This window comes from Eublepharis macularius, chromosome 17 (genome assembly GCF_028583425.1).
Source record: "Eublepharis macularius isolate TG4126 chromosome 17, MPM_Emac_v1.0, whole genome shotgun sequence".
In the NCBI taxonomy this organism is placed as follows: domain Eukaryota; kingdom Metazoa; phylum Chordata; class Lepidosauria; order Squamata; family Eublepharidae; genus Eublepharis; species Eublepharis macularius.
In genome coordinates this window covers 8,584,575-8,601,115 of record NC_072806.1, presented here as the reverse complement: position 1 = coordinate 8,601,115, position 16,541 = coordinate 8,584,575, and the positions used below count along the sequence as shown (strand labels likewise).

The 16,541-nt window shown below is 46.6% G+C and overlaps 1 protein-coding gene across 4 annotated transcripts in view; it reads right to left on the bottom strand.

The window, feature by feature from the left end:
- PRKCZ (protein kinase C zeta) overlaps positions 1-14,955 on the bottom strand; it is a 97,661-nt gene extending 82,706 nt beyond the window's left edge. Inside the window, exons 1-5 of one of the 4 annotated variants that reach the window (XM_055001223.1) lie at positions 14,903-14,955; positions 13,827-13,872; positions 12,447-12,567; positions 11,368-11,576; positions 443-564 (exon numbers count right to left, since the gene is read on the bottom strand). In XM_055001223.1, coding sequence (XP_054857198.1) covers positions 443-564; positions 11,368-11,438 — 193 coding nt within the window. In that variant the 5' untranslated portion in view covers positions 11,439-11,576; positions 12,447-12,567; positions 13,827-13,872; positions 14,903-14,955. Of the gene's footprint in view, positions 1-442; positions 565-11,367; positions 11,577-12,446; positions 12,568-13,826; positions 13,986-14,693; positions 14,746-14,805; positions 14,849-14,902 lie in introns of those variants that run through there. The other 3 variants (XM_055001221.1, XM_055001222.1, XM_055001224.1) reach the window with 3 other exon arrangements.
- Positions 14,956-16,541: the final 1,586 nt, after the last annotated feature.

Sequence of the window (16,541 nt, the reverse complement as noted above, 5' to 3'; positions counted from 1 at the left end):
ATAAGCTTGAACTTTTATGAAGGAACTGACATGAGGTACAATACAGTGCTGACTGTGTGCGTATGTGCAATCAAGTCACAACCGACTTATGGCAACCCCAGCAAGGGGCTTTCAAGGCAAGTGAGAAACAGAAGTGGTTCACCACTGCCTTCCTCTGCAGAATCTTCCTTGGTAGTTGCCCATCCAAGTACCGACCCTGCTTAGCTTCCGAGATCGGGCTGCACCATATCACCTTCCCTCCCACAGAGCTTTATTCATTCAACATTCTGCTTAAAATAGTCACATTCCCTTGATATTTATTAAGTGATTTTTTTAAAAAAAATATTTCAATTAGCCTAAATTAAGTTACCCACTTAATGTTCCTATCACATCTTGTTAATTATGTAATACAATGCACTTAAGATAAATATTTGCAAAAAACATATTTACACATCTAAAATACCTTCATTATCAATCCATTTAAGGGTAATCGGTTGTTCCTGCTGTAAATTGCACATTTCTCTCACTTCATCACAAAGTTCATCATAGTTCATGGATGCACCCAGATTTGTTATGAGGATATCCCTGAAAAAAATGAATTCCCAAGAGTCAGTAGTTACATGCACACTTTTTAGTCCATATTGCTTTCATAAAGACGGACCACTTTAGCATCACTAGTGAATTTGCATTTCAAGACTGTTTATGACTGATCATAGTACTTGCCGGGCTGAGAAACAAGTGCCTAGGACAAACCATGGCATTATGCAGCTTTAACAGGGAGATGCAATAAAAATGCTAAGTAATGAGTGATAGCCAAATTGTCCCATTAGCTTTTATTGTACTGCTAAACTGATGGAACAAGGGCCAAGTTTTCCTGTAAGTTTGACTTCCTTTAAACATCTTTATAAACAAGAACCTCTTGCTCTTTTCCATAATTATTTTCCCCTCAAATTAACCAAAGGCCAAATCCACAGACTACACACATGTTGAGGCACTGATTCAGATTCACAGTCTTTTCCCACCATCATGTACAACCAGAGCCTAGACGCACAAATCACAATAATCTCCCCTCAAGTATCTGTCCACCCTATTAGCAGAAGAGGTGCCCTGCTTCATAAGTTCAAGGTTAAATACACACACAACACAAGAACCTGAGACTAGTTTCCACGCCCTACCCTGCATATAATCTTCATGTGAGAAACATACATATAAGAAATATACGTTTAGTCAAATATTGTTAGCATTCCACCATGAATTTGAAAATGCACCTCTTCCAGCTTGCAAAGAAAGAGATAGAGGCATGCAAAGATGTATTCAGCAGTTCACAAAGCAATGCACAGTTGAAAAGGGTATATATGCAAATGCTGCATTACTGTGCTATGATACAATGCATATGCAGATTACTGAACACATCCATGCATAGATGTATTAGTTATGGAAAATATGAAGCTTCCATTCTTGAGATTTTAGAAAGCCCATGAACATGTCAGAAAGTAATGACAAATAAATAAATAAAGGCCAATCAAATTTCAACCAATTTTAAAAAAATAATTCACCCATAAAATTACAAAGTTGATGTTTACATGCAGCCGATGGTAAAAATAAGCTCTGAAACTCAATCCTTTCTGACATTTATTGATACATCTTTTGAGTTACCAGATTCCTTAAAGAAACAATAAGAACTCATCCTAGACTACAATAATATTACTAGTAAATTCCAGCAGTTTACTAGGATAAACAATGAAACTCCTAGAATGAACTGCTTTTTTCCTTCTGACCTTTGCTAAGGAACCAGATTTTAAAGTCAGATTTCGTTCTGCACAGGCAGGTCATCTCTTTTAGGGGTAAAAATGAGATGTGGTAGCCAATGAAACTGGAGAAGTAAGGGAGAAATAGAACTTTAGCTGATAGCAGAGCATCTGTGTGGTTGATGGAGCAGACAAGAGCAAATGGGTGAAGCATAGGGCAGACATAGTGACAGAGCTGTGAACACCATTATTTTGTAGCTGCTAGTGACAGTTACAGATAACCTTCTGAACTTGTCTACAGCTTACTCTTCTTTAATTGAGAGACCCTTCTTTTCCATAGACTAAAGGCAGCTAAATTCTATGACATCATTGCTTATCGGTATCCAGGAAACAGACTACAAGCTGTTGCTCTTTAACCCCACTTGAAAAACTCTTTTCTTCACTCCAGCTTTAAGCCAGACTCCATCATGAGGTGTAACATTTAGGTACATACATACCTTTAGCAACAGCATTTCTTACATTCCTGATTACTTTAGTCAACAAGGTTTAACTAAGAAGAATTCAAAGAACTGCATATAACCGAAGTCAGCATGAAACCCTTTACGCAAAGAAGATTTCTCAGGGATGGCGTATACTTCAGTCATCCAGCACAATCACTTACGTTGCTTTAAGCACTGTCACACCCAAGATATACAAACATCTGCCCTCCCTGGATTCCACAGAGATACGTTAACTATCATGAACTTTATTACTTCCTCATGCTTTAACGGGCTATTTGTTTAATCATCACATCAAAAGGTGTGTTGTTTCATCAACAGGCAGGCACATTAAATTATTTAGCAGCTTCCTGAATAATTCTTGACACTAATTTTGCAGTTGTTTGACATCAGCGTTCCCCTGCAGTTTGACATGTCTGATCATACAGAAACAAGAATCTGCCATACAGACTGGCATTCTGTCACACGGCATTTTACACCAGTTTGATAAACTGTGGCTTACACAATCTCTTATGCAGGATCAATAAACCAAAGTTGGATAAACCTACACTACCAGTGACAGATTTACCCCTTTCCAAGTCAGATAACTGTATAATTCCACTAGATTGTTAGACTGACCCTGCAATTTGATAAAGCTGATTGAACAAAAAAATACTTTCATTTTAAAACAGATGTCCCTCCATCAATAAGAAAAGTGAATGAGCACAAAGCTGAAGGAAAACACTTCAATGCTGAATTTATTCTTTTAATTTACTTTCAGTAAACCAAGAATTGGCTATTTCAGGGGGTTTTTTTAAGTGTAACATTTAGTATTTGAAAACAGGTACATAGAACAGACCATCTAGCCCATTGTTGCTGCTCTAATTCTTGACTGTCTCAAAGTTTACCTTCCACTTTACATTTTCTGCTGCCTAATGAACTGGTTACTTCTACACTGATATATCTGCTCAATTTTAAAATAAAGCCAAGCTAGTTTATTTATTTACTGGGTTTAGGCTTTTAAGGCTTACAAACTTGCACAGCCTATAAGCATTTCCCACACAACTTCTTTCAAGCGAGTTATGGGCAGTGTTTCCAAAGACATCACACAGTGCGGGATGAGTTCTTTATTCCCCGCCCCCCCCCGCGCCGCCATTTTTAATGTATTAGGTTTTCCATTATATTTTTCTGAACAATATTGTTATTTAATTATTTGAAACATTTATCAGCTGCCTTTCTACCTTACAGCACTCAAGGTGGCCTACAACAGACATAAAAATACACTTAAAACCTCACTTTAAAACCAGTCTAAAACTATCAATCAAATGCAGATTTTAATAAAACTCTCTAACACAGGTACGGTTACAAGTTTTTTTTAAAAAAAATAAAGCTACCCACCATTTGAAACAACACAAGGTGGAACTACTATCAAGCCAAACATATCAAAGTTTGCTCAGAAGTAACACCAGAGAGGGTTATTGTGACTTACTACTAAATAGGAATTGAACTGGTAACTGGGGTCTCAACTGCATAGGCAGCATACAGTTAATCGGTCACCACAATTTACACTTCTGTTTATTCTGTGTGAGAATAGCTTCAGACTGCAGCATATGCATACAAATGCAGCCCAGATACGGTGTGTGTTTATTTGGAGATCAGCCCCACTGGATTTAACTCAATTCGTTTTAGACTCGAAGTACACATAACTGTGAGTTTCTATGGATACTTCATTGTTCATCATCTGCAGGGAGCAGAGACTGTCAGCACATCATGACAAAAGGTTTACATTACTAAAACTGCTCTGAGTGGGTGTTAAGTCGTCCTGAAGGGTGGTATATAAATCAAATTGAATGTTATTAAAAACACTGAGTGTGGGGGGGGGGAATGACATGGGGCTCCCACTTTTTGCAGTAGCCAAATGAAGAATGCATCACGGCCTTTCGCTTCCCAGAACTGCTTCCATCTGTAGCCATTACACCTGGCTGAAACAGAGGGAGAGAAGAGGCAGCAAGACCCCCCCACACACACACACACACTTAACTGAGCTAGGATCAACTGTCATTTTGCTCAAAGAAACCTTTCCATCTGGTCATTAGGTAACCATCATACAAATGCTTTGTAAGGTCTGCCTCCACTACCAAGAGACACTCCACTGTTAAGAATTCACACATACTGTAGTTGAATAAGATGGGTAGCCATGTTAGTCTGTCAATAGCAGTAGAAAAGAGCAAGAGTTACGGTAAGTTATGAGCTTTCGTGATCCACAGCTCACTTCTTCAGATAGCTGAATAAGGCTTTGCTATAAGGTAAGTTTTGTACTGCATTCATTTTACACAGAACTGAAGGAGGGGAAAAAATCACCGTGCTCATAGTTAAAAAAAACAGGGTTTCTCACCTGTAACTGTTGATCGTCGAGTCTCTTCTGTGCAGACACACATTGGGACTGCGCAGGCGCAGGCCAGCCGCGGAAAAGATTTTTCTAGCTCTAAGAGATGTGAGGGGGACGTTCGGATCCACCGCGCATGCGCGCCGGTGTTCCCGCCAATTTTGAATGCATATATATCCGAACGTCCCCGGCATTCCCTCAGTTCACCTGAGCCGCCGGAGAAACAATGGAAGAAACCAAGCACTCACAGCGGGGCAGGCGGGAGGGAATGTGTGTCTGCACAGAAGAGACTCGACGATCAACAGTTACAGGTGAGAAACCCTGTTTATCGTCTTCGTCCTTCTGTGCAGCCCCACATTGGGAGAGTAACTAGCATCTCACCAACGGGGGCGGGTGTGAGTGTCTACTTGAACAAGGACTGCAGGACAGCTGTGCCCACAGCCGAGTCACGTCGTGCATGCACATCCACAGAATAGTGCTTGATGAAAGTGTCTGCAGTGGACCATGTCGCAGCTTGGCAGACGTCCCGGAGCGGCACTCCTCGTAGGAAGGCAGCAGAAGCAGCTTGCGCTCGAGTGGAATGAGCGGTAACCAACAAGGGACACTGGACTCCAGCATGCTGATAGCAAAGTTTAATCGTAGACACAATCCAGCGAGAGATGGACTGGGCAGAAGCAGGTGAGCCCTTGCGAGGGCCAGAGTAACACACAAACAGGGCAGGAGACTTCCTGAAACATTTGGTGCGGTGTAAATAAAACAATAAAGCACGCTTTACATCCAATGTGTGTAGTGCTCGTTCCCCTGGGGATGAAGGTGTTGGAAAAAAGGAAGGGAGGAACACCTTTTGCTGTAGGTGAAACCTTGAGACTACCTTGGGCAGAAACTCCATGCTAGTGTGGAGCATGACAGTACCAGGGAAAAACTGCAGGAAGGGAGGGTCACACCGCAGGGCAGACAGCTCCCCAACACGCCTAGAGGACGTGATCGCTACCAGGAAAGCCACCTTCTGAGTGAGCAAAGGTAGGGGACAAGAAGATAGAGGCTCAAAGGGCTGGAGCATCAGCCGGGAGAGAACCAGGGAGAGACTCCATTGCGGAATGGGATGGGCCCTAGGAGGGAAGGTCTTGAACAGGCCCTTCAGGAACTGCTTGGAAAGCCAGTGAGTAAAAACTGTCTTCCCATCAATCTGCTCATGGAAGGCAGAGATTGCAGCCATGTGGACCTTAATACTGGAAAACGCAAGGCCCTGGGAGCAGAGATCCAGGAGGTAGTCCAGGATGACAGGGAGCGGGCAACTAAAGGGAGAAACCCCCTTTGGGGCCAACCACCGGGAAAAACGTGACCACTTCCTCTGGTAGGACAACCTGGTGGACGGTTTCCGGGCATTCAAGATCACCCCAAGCACCCCAGAAGAGAGGTTCATTCCCGGTTGCCCAGAAGCCAGGCAGCCAGATTCAGTACAGCCACATCGTGATGCCACACCCCGTCCCTGGTTAAGAGGTCCGGGGCGTGAGGCAGGGGGAGGCATCGCCCCTGGGACAGGGAGAGCAAAAGGGGGAACCAATCCTGGCAAGGCCACCGAGGGGCAACGAGGATACAGCGGGTTCGGTAGGCCCTGACCCTGGAAAGAACCTTGTACAGGAGCGGAAAGGGCGGGAAGGCATAAAAGAGCCCTGGGGACCAAGGTATTTGGAAGGCATCCCCTAGGGAGTGGCGGCCAATGCCGGCCCGGGAGCAGAACAGCGGGGCCTGTTTGTTGCGGGCAGTGGCGAAGAGGTCGACCAACGGCGTGCCCCATGTGCGGAAAACCTGGTCGAGGTAAACCCTGTTTAGGGACCACTCGTGCTGAGGCAGAAACACCCTGCTCAGCGCATCCGCCGAGGTGTTGAGATCCCCGGCAATGTGCACGGCTCTGGGAAGGACGTTGTTGACCATGGCCCAATTCCATAGAGTCGTTGCCTCCTTGCAGAGCTTGAGCGAGACCGTCCCTCCCTGCTTGTTGAGGTAGTAGCAGGCCGTGGTATTGTCCGACAGGACCTGAACCCTCCTGTTCCGAATGGCATCTGCAAAAGAAGCGAGGGAGTAACGGATCGCCCTAAGCTCAAGAAGGTTGATATGCATGGATGCCTCAGATGGGGACCAGATGCCCTGAGCCGAAAGCTGTCCACAGCGCCCCCCCCATCCCAAGTTGGAGGCATCGGTATAAACCGTGACCTCGGCTAGGAAGGGGCCGAAAGGACAACCTTCAGACAGGTTCCCAGGGACAGTCCACCAGGCCAGAGAGCGCAGCACCACCCTGGGGATGGAAAACCTCTGGTGCTGACCCATGGTGAGGGGGTTGTACCTCCGGACAAACCAGTTTTGCAGAGGCCTCATACGCAGGCGCGCAAAGAAAACCACCCCTGTGGTGGAGGCCATAAGGCCCAACAGAGTCTGAACCAAAAGGGCAGTCTGATACCGGCAATGCATAAAATGCCGGGCCAAAGCGGAAAGCCTGGCCAACCGGTCAGGGGGCAGGTAGGCTCTACCCAGCAGGGAATTGAAATGGACCCCAATAAACCTAATGGCCATGCCCGGGGTCAGGATAGACTTATCCCCATTAACCACCAAGCCCAGCCTAGCCAGCACGGACAAAGTGAGGGCAATATGGGCCTGGAGAGAGTCAGGCGAGGGTCCCACCAGGAGCCAGTCATCCAGGTACGGGTAGATAAAGCAACCCTGGGACCGCAGGTATGCCACTACGGTGGCCATGCACTTTGTGAAGACTCTGGGTGCAGAGGCTAGCCCGAAGGGCAACACTGTATATTCATACACAGAATTCCCATACACAAACCGCAGGTATTTCCTGTGGCCCTCAAATATAGAAATGTGGAAGTAGGCATCCTTCAGGTCTAGAATGGCCAGCCAGACGCCCACTTCCAGGAGTTCCATGACTCGCGCCAGGGTCAGCATGCGAAACTTCTCAGCCTTCAAATAACCATTGAGACCTCGAAGGTCTAAGATGGGCCGGGAACCTCCACCCTTTTTATCCACAAGGAAGTATCTGGAGTAAAATCCCCATGGGGAAGTAGAGACATTGACCACCCGGACAGCACCTTTGGTAACCAACTCCATAACATTATTGTGTAACACAACATCACAACATGGAGAACAACGGGGAGGGAGAGAGAGAGGGGGTGCATCCGTAAACATTAACTTGTAACCATGGGCCACAATGGACAGGACCCAAGCGTCAGAAGTAACACGTTGCCAACAGGGCAAAAAAGGTCGAAGCCTGTCCAGAAACTGGGCAGCAGAGGAAGCACCCTCGGAGGCCAACGGGGGAGCGTTCAGGCGCAGTCAGAAGACCGAGGGCTTCTGCGCCGAGGTCGAAGGCTTGGGCGAAGAGGGCTGTTGCCTGCCCTTGGACCGGCCGGAGCGCCTGGAAGGGTGACGCTGCTGGGCAGAGTAGGATCGGTGACCGTAGGACTGGCCCGAGAAGAAGCGCCCTTGACGCTGCTGGTAAGGCTGGTAAGGGGTCTGGTAGGATCGGAACCGACCATAGCGATACCTCGGACCCGACGACTGGGCTGAGGGGGCGACCCCGAGGGACTTGGCCGTCTGCTGATTCTTCTTCATCAGGGAGAGGGACTCATCCGTCTTCTCCGAGAAGAGCTGGGGCCCCTCGAACGGGAAGTCCTCCACCTTCGCCTTCTTCTCTGGAGGCAGGGCCGTGGACCGGAGCCAGGCGTGCCGACGCAGGACCACCGAAGTTGCCATCGCTCGCGCTGCAGAGTCGGCGGCGTCCTTGCCAGCTGTCATTTGCTGTTTTGACAGCTTCACGGCCTCGGCTTGGAGGGCCTTAACCAGGTGGCGGCGATCCTCCGGGAGGTCGGAGAGGTAAGAGGACAGCCTCTTCCACAGGAATAGATTATAGGATCCCATTATGGCCTGGAAGTTGGCAATACGGAATCCCAGAGACGCGGATGAGTAGAGTTTCCTGCCCACGCCATCCAGCTTCCTGCCTTCCCGGTCCGCCGGGGCCGACGAGGAACCGGAACGGAACCGAGCCTGACCCTCCTCAGCCACGATCGACGAGGGTTTCGGGTGATTGAAGAGGTACGGGCAATCATCTTGCTTTAAACGGTAGTACCGTTCCACCTTCTTTGCCGTCGCGGACAGGGACGCCGGCGCCTGCCAGAGCGCGAGAGCGTTATCAACAAAATCCTCCACAGGGGGAAACGCCACCGACGCGGGGGACCCGGAATACAGCGCCTCCAGCAGCTTACTCTTGGGCTTGGAGGTCGTGGAGGAGACGTCTATCTCCAGCGCGGCGGCCATCCGCACCATTTGTTCGGAGAATAGCCTGTAATCGTCATTCGGGGACGATGAGCGGGGCCCACCCACGGTGTCATCCGGGGAAGGATCCGAGGCCGCGTCTGAAGAGCACTCCGACGGTGACGCCAGACCTTCATCATCCTCGGAATCCGAAAACTCCGGCGAGGTTTGCGTCGGAACCGAAGACCGGTGAGCGGTCGGGGCCGACGGATAAGTAGCAGGAACCGGCGGTCGCAGAGGTAAGCCCGGAGGTGGAGGAGCGGGTGCTGGGAGCCCGACTGGCTGAGCCGGAACGGAGACCATCGGAACCGACGGATGTTGCAGGAAGGGCAGCGACTGCTGGAACCACGCCACAAAATCCTGCCAGGAGGTCATGTTCCCAACCCCCGCGACCGGCTGGCAAGGGGGCAGAGGAGCAGGCACCGGGGCAGGCCAGCGAAGAGGCATCGGAACCGACGAGGTAGACGGCAGCGGAACGGAGGCCTCTGAAGGCGCCGGGGCGGACGGCAGGGAGCGCTCAAAAGATTGGAACGGATCCGAGAAAGGCGGAAACGGCACAAATTCCTCGGGAACCGACGGAGGAGGCGTGCAAGGAGGCGACGGGGTGTGGAGACTCACCACATCGTCGGGTATCAGGACTGGTTCGGTCGGAGAACCAGGCAGCACAGTCGGAGCTGGGGACAACGCACGGTCCTTGGCCCTCGACTTCGCCTTGGCCTTCTTGGACGGGGGTTCCGAAACAGCCTCCGGAACCGAAGGCTCGGAGGAGGACTTCGGCTTGGGAGCGGAACGCTTCTTGGCCTTCCGGCTCGAAGGACGATCCCCGGAACCGGAATCAGGTCGGGCCTCCGGAACGGGTTGCCCCGTCGGTTCCGAGGGGAGCGGCTCTGGCGACTTACGAGACGGCGCCGGTGACGGAGCGGCGGAGCGCGGCCTATCTCCCGAAGAGCCTGACGGCTTGGGGGGGAGAAGGTTGGCATCCCACAAGAAGGCACGGAGCCTGGCCTTCCGATCACTCCTTGCCTTCGGAGTGAAGGACATACAAATGGAGCAGCGCTCGACAACATGCCCCTCGCCCAGGCAGATGAGGCAGAGCTCATGGCCGTCCGAATGGGTCATCTTAGTGCCGCATTTATGACACTTTTTAAACAAAGATGTCTGCGACATAATGAACGGTATCTCCCGACAGATGACAAGGGGAAAATACCGACCAGCAGAAGAAACGATCCAAAACTCCGAAGAGACGCTTGAAACGAACGCTAGACAATAGAACCTTTTCGACGGCGGCGAAAAAGGAACTGAGGGAATGCCGGGGACGTTCGGATATATATGCATTCAAAATTGGCGGGAACACCGGCGCGCATGCGCGGTGGATCCGAACGTCCCCCTCACATCTCTTAGAGCTAGAAAAATCTTTTCCGCGGCTGGCCTGCGCCTGCGCAGTCCCAATGTGGGGCTGCACAGAAGGACGAAGACGATCTGCATTACATCAGTATTTTAAACAATGGAAACAAAACAGTTTCACACTCATTCAAACTTGGAGTAAATGAACTATGATATGAACTGTTAAGACATGACATGAAAGTATGTCTGTATAGACTACTGTATAGACTTGTTAACAACTGGCAAAAACCTGTGTCACTATAGACCTAGAAGGCCTATTGACAATCCAATTAACTCCTAATTACCCTGGCTTAAGCCAATTTACATGTTGTTTGTAAGGACATTTTCACATATGAAGCTTAAAACATGTGTGAATACTTTATTAGCTAGATACATATTCCATGGAGTAACTGTTCTCTTGTAGTTTCTCTCCCTACACTGACAACATCTGAACATGGCAAAACAACATGAAGGATGCTAAATAAATAAATACATAAATAAAGCACATGGCTGTTACAATAAGAAGTGTTTTGGGCCAGAATACCAGTTTCATTAAAGCAAGGGGACTAATGCTTAGACTGTCAAGGCTAAGTCATAAACTTAGCTGTAAGGGGCTAGTTTACAGTACATTATTATAGCAACACAATAAAAGCACTGCGGCCTGAATCCTAATAACTGTGAAACTAGTGCAATGAGGACTAGTTTTAAATACTAAACAGATGCTTCAAAAACTCGAGTAATAAAGCAGCAGGATAAACTTTATTATCCTGCAGCCATTTAGTCAGAAATAAATTTGATCATTAATGTATCACTCCCATGTCTCCTCTCTACATACTGAATGCTCCACATCTCTACCTGAATTTCTTTTATCAAACTGGTTTCATTCTGAACACCAAGATATTGCATGCTTTGATTTTTTCCTCCCAGACTTCACAATGCCAACACCACCACTGTCTGTGGAAAGCAATAAAAATACATCTAAAGGCAGAACAAACAAAAAAAACCCTGCTGACAATTTAAAAGTTAAAATTGAGGATGGACAAAACAGAGAGCAAAAGTGCCTTAATATAAAACTTACCCATTATAATGAGTTTTTACTCTGACGACGTCTCTCTTCAGATTCATTTTTGATCCCATCCTACTTGGCATGGTACTAGAACAGAGATCAAAATGGAACTTGTGTCCTAGGTTTATAGGCCTGTTGCCAAAATCATTCAGAAGAAATGGATAACTATAAGGAGTTGTAAGAAATAAGTTAAAGCTTCACTCTTTTTCTTCTCCATCCGCCTGCATGAACAGAAACAAAAAAGCACAAAAAAAACCCCAAGACATAAATGCTCAAAAAACAAACTACTGAGAAGCACAGACACTGCACTGCACTAGAGCAAACATTTGTAGAGAGACAAGAGGCTGAACTAATTAATGGGGCAATTTCTGTTCATGTTTTTCCAGTACTGTGACCTCATTATCTTGTTATAGGACTGCTAAAGTTTCATGAAAGCTTCTTAAATCACCTACTACATATTAACATGAACGTTCTGAAACTTAAGGCAATTTGTTTAAAAACACACCCAATTAAGTATAAATTGTTCTGTTCTAGAGTCACTGCAAGTTGCATCCTCCCCCCTACCCTGTCAAAACACCTAATTCTTAATTTCAGCAAGTAAACTGGCTGCCAGGATTTGATACTTTTATTTCCAACAAATAGTTAAGTTCCTTATAAAATATACAGATGGAAAATGAAGTTGTCAGAATTCTCTCTTCCATATCTATAGGTCATACTGTGCATGCCGCAATGCCACTTTTTACAGTAATTTCCCTATGTTTTGAAATAGAGCATCAGATGAAAAAAAAATTGCTCAACTCTTTGAGAAGGTTCCAGCCAAGATTATACAACACCTCTCTCTTGTCCTCCCTCCACCCAACTTTCATTGTTTTCTATGAAGCCAGAGCTCAAGCAATAGACAGTGTTCTTAACTTTTTCCTACAGCATTTAAGATAAAGCTTACCCACTGCAGATCAGGTTCAAGTAAAGGATTAATGCTTACACAAATGAACCACAACATAGCTGTGTAAATGTCCTTCCCCTCTCATTTGTGATGTGTATAGTACATCCTACAAAGTGTCATCACGCTTAAACAGAAGGTATGAATTCACCTTTTAGATAAAGGGAATCCAAGTTGAAAAAATTATCTCTTCTCTGTCAGAAAGCACTCCAGGAAGCTATACATTTCTCCATCCATGAAAGCACAGCTTATTGGGAACAGTTCTTCCCATACTGCAAAGATAAAAAGCAAATTTAGTGGCCAAGTCTTCATATCATAACGTGACAATTTTTAACCCTCCAATTGTGGATAGTCCACCGCGTTATTTGGCACTTCGTACTGGGGGTGCCTCTCGCTTTGCTGTTCAGACAATTTTTAACAGCAGGCTTATAACCTGAAAGTCTTCTTGATCTTTAACCTACAACTGGATTCAAATCCTGCTGTTCCACTGCAGACCAATACGGCTACTTACCTGAAATGATTTTTAAATGAACTTACAATGAAGTCAGGAAAACTAGGAACTAGGTTGTCTTTTCTATCATTGCTACTCTTACAGGGAACTCCTCAAACTTATGCATCACACACATCAGCACTGAGCTGTTGATAAAGTGTAATAACAAAAGAGTTCCTTACAAAAACACACCAACACATCTACATGCCTTTCTTTGCGGCTTTAATGCTTTTCTTCATATGCACGGTGAGACAATCTGTTTTGGAATTCTACCACCACCTCAAAAATGCTGCCTTATTCCAAAATTTTCACATTCAATTTCAGTTCTGTCCCCAAAATCCTTTTGCCTGTCCTTTTCACTCTTAACATTCCCAACAACTGTTCTCTCTCTATTCCTCTCTGAGATGGGCAACCCCTTCTACACCTTTTCTACACTCCAGCCAGGTACCTTTACATGCCTTAATCACTTTGTCAAGTTCACCCTGCTGTCTACCTTCTTCTACCATTCCAATTCCTTTCGCTATCAACATTTCAGGGGTAGGGGCTTCCCTCTGACACTCAACTCCTCATTCTACTCCCTCAAGCAAAACACATCTTGTAACCCTTGCTACCCATCCCTGCACCAATTTCTTCTCAATCCCCCCACCTTTTTACCATTTACATACAATTACAGCGCAACTTGATTATGTCTGTCAGTACTGGACATTGAATTTTTAATAGTCATCAACCACTCTGTGAGATAATTCTTGACCAAACAGCAAGAAAAAAAACTGTAATAAGCTATTTGATGGTAGACAAACAGAAATGGGTACAAGCATTACCATTTCATAATATAAAATACCATCACCTCCAATTTCTCAGTTTTTGGAAATCAATGCCTCACCTACTGACATCATATTAAATCTACTGAAGTGCATATAGGGCAGTTTCCACTGAACTCCTTATCAATACATCTTACACCCACCCACCTCCAAACTGGCCTCCTCAGAACAGCTCTGTTTCTTAATGGTCCCTCCCACACACATAAAATATACTACTTACATGTAACACCACCAACTAGCAAGCCTGAATTTTAAACTGCCACAAACTGGAAGTAAAACAAAAACAGTATAAAGTTATTTCAGACTGTAATCAAGTAACAAACGTCATAACCACGCCTTTAAGCATAAATGAGAAAAAGGTTTTAAAGTCATTTCAGCATAGTCCTTTCCCCCCCTCACCCCCCCCCCCCATTTTCCTTCTCCCAATCCCTCACCACCACTGCTAAAAGTCTACCATATTTCAAGGAATGGGTGTCATCCTCCCTTCCCCTGACAACCCCCCTCTAGATTCCTTCCTCACCCTTTCATCAAAATAACCCCTTCGCTATCCATCCTTATTTTTATCAGTTTCCTATCAACACCACTTTAAATCACTTTTGGGGTCAGGGAGGGACAACAAGCCTTCCTTCGACACAAACTTCAAAACTTTGAGACAAACTTCAAAAGTCCCCACCCCTTTGGGGCATCAAAGGAATTGGATCCCATCCACTACAGTTGCCAACTTCAGGTTGTAAAATTTCTAGAAATTTAGAAGTGAAGCTTGGGGAGGGCAGGGAGGGACCCTAGTGGGGTTTAATGCCACAGGGTCCCCCCATCCAAAGCAGCCATTTTTTCCAGGGGACTGCATCTCTGCAACCCCTAACTCAAACTGGCCTTTTCTCAGTTCCCTTACCCCCCCCAAAGTACTTTTAAAAGGAAGTAAAAGAGATTATCTTTCTCCTGACAGAAATCCCTCTCCTTTCTCCTCCCCTCAGCTGTCCTCTCTACACCCGTTGAAGTTGGCTACAACTTCTGAGATAAAGTTATGAGGAAGGGGAGGGGGGTCATAGTCCTCTTCCCTCCCCTCCTTTCCTTCTCGAGGGGATACCTAAGAGGCAGCCTCCCCTTTCCCGCCTCGCGAACGCGCCCGACGCCGAGAAAACCTGACCGCGCGCGCTCCCGCCGCCTCTCCCCTCCCCCCTCGCCTCAGCGCCCCCCACCCGCCAGCCGCGCAACCGCCGCCTCCTCCTGCCAACATGGCGGACTCCGAACCTCCCTCACCCCCAGCCAGCCAATCAGATCGCCTCCGGCCCTCACCTGCCCGCCAATCGCCAAACAGGCGCCTCCAACGGTCTCCCTCTCGGCCTCACCTGGAGCCAGTCCCCAGAGGGGATAGGAACGGGCGCCCGACCAATCACAAGCAGGCATCTCGTTACCTGGCGAAGAAGGGGTGGGCGACTCTTGAGGGGAGGGAAGCGGGTGTTAGAGAGCCAATAGAGGGAAAGAAGGATAGGAATGACAACACCTGTAGCCAATAGGAAAGGGAAGAGAGGGGACGAGGCGCTGGTCTGCCTACCAACGAAGGGGCGGGAACCAGCTTTCCTCTCCCTGCCTCACACACCTCGAGTTTGGTGACATTTTGAAAGGCGTGATGAGTGTTGCCCCTTTGGGGTTGCCAACCTCCTGGTAGGGCCTGGCGATCTCCTGGAATCTACAGGGATCAGTTCCCCTGGAGAAAATGGCTGTTTTGGAGAGTAAACTTTGCAGCATTATACCCCACTGAGCCCCCCCCCAACTCTGCCCTCCCCATAGTCCACTCACGAAATCGCCTGGAATTTCCCAGCCTGGAGTTGGCATCCCTACAACTTCCTCTTCAAAAAGGGTTTAATAATACAGAAATCAAATCGGCCTGGCTGATTTCTTGGCTTTGAGCTATTTTTAAACGATACATTAATGAGTTATTTGGAACCAGGAAACTTTGCTTTTCTTGTCTTCTTTTTAACTTTAGGATTTCCTGCTCCGTGCTGATTATAAAAAAAAACCCTTTTACAAATTCATTTTGGCAGCATGGTTTTTATCAAGGAATTTTCACCCTTTCCTTTGTGAAAGAAAATTCTCTCTAAACTGCTTTTCACCTCACTGAACGAAACAGCGTATAGGGGGCTTTTTCCACTGAGAAAATGAAAGGAAGGGATTAAAGTCCCCTGTGCGCCCCCACCCCCCACCACAACTGTTTAAAATAAACATTGAAGAAATCCTTACATGTTGGCATAGACTGTAATACTATTGAATGTTTGCCCACTCAGTGCTGGAATATATTGGATGCTAGTATCTTCAATTTTTCTTAAAATAAGAAAACTTTATATAAGCTTAGAGGAAATACACCCCATTTAGTGTGCAAATTTATTGCTTTATTCCAGTGGTTTCCAGATCTTTTCGGGGCCACCACCCCCTTGGTTCCATAAACTATTCCCTAGTTCCCACTACCCTACCCTATAAAAAGCATTATTCAGAATAGCAATTTGCACAACCCAGTAAGGAAGATACTAACGATAAAGTTCAAACACTAACAATTAAACCTTTCTAGTTTAATTAATTCAACAAAACTGATGAACTTGATCCAGTGATACCAGCTTTGGTGGTATACCGGTTTGACTAGAGCTCTGGTGCTGTGTTTACTAAAAATCCCAATAGTTTCCACTAGATTTCAGCAGACTGCAGAAGTAGAGGAAGATGTTTCACTCTATGCTGCAGCCTGATCAGTCGTAAATAAGTGAACAACGCACTGGGGGGGGGTCCACTTCCAACACCCCCTGCCACTCCCTTACCCCTTAGTGACTTCACAAGGTAATCTCACCACCCCACAGTGGGAAATGAAATGAAATCCTGCCCTCAAGTCATAGTTGACTTATGGCGACCCCTAGCGGAGTTTTCATGGCAAAAGACTAACAGAGGT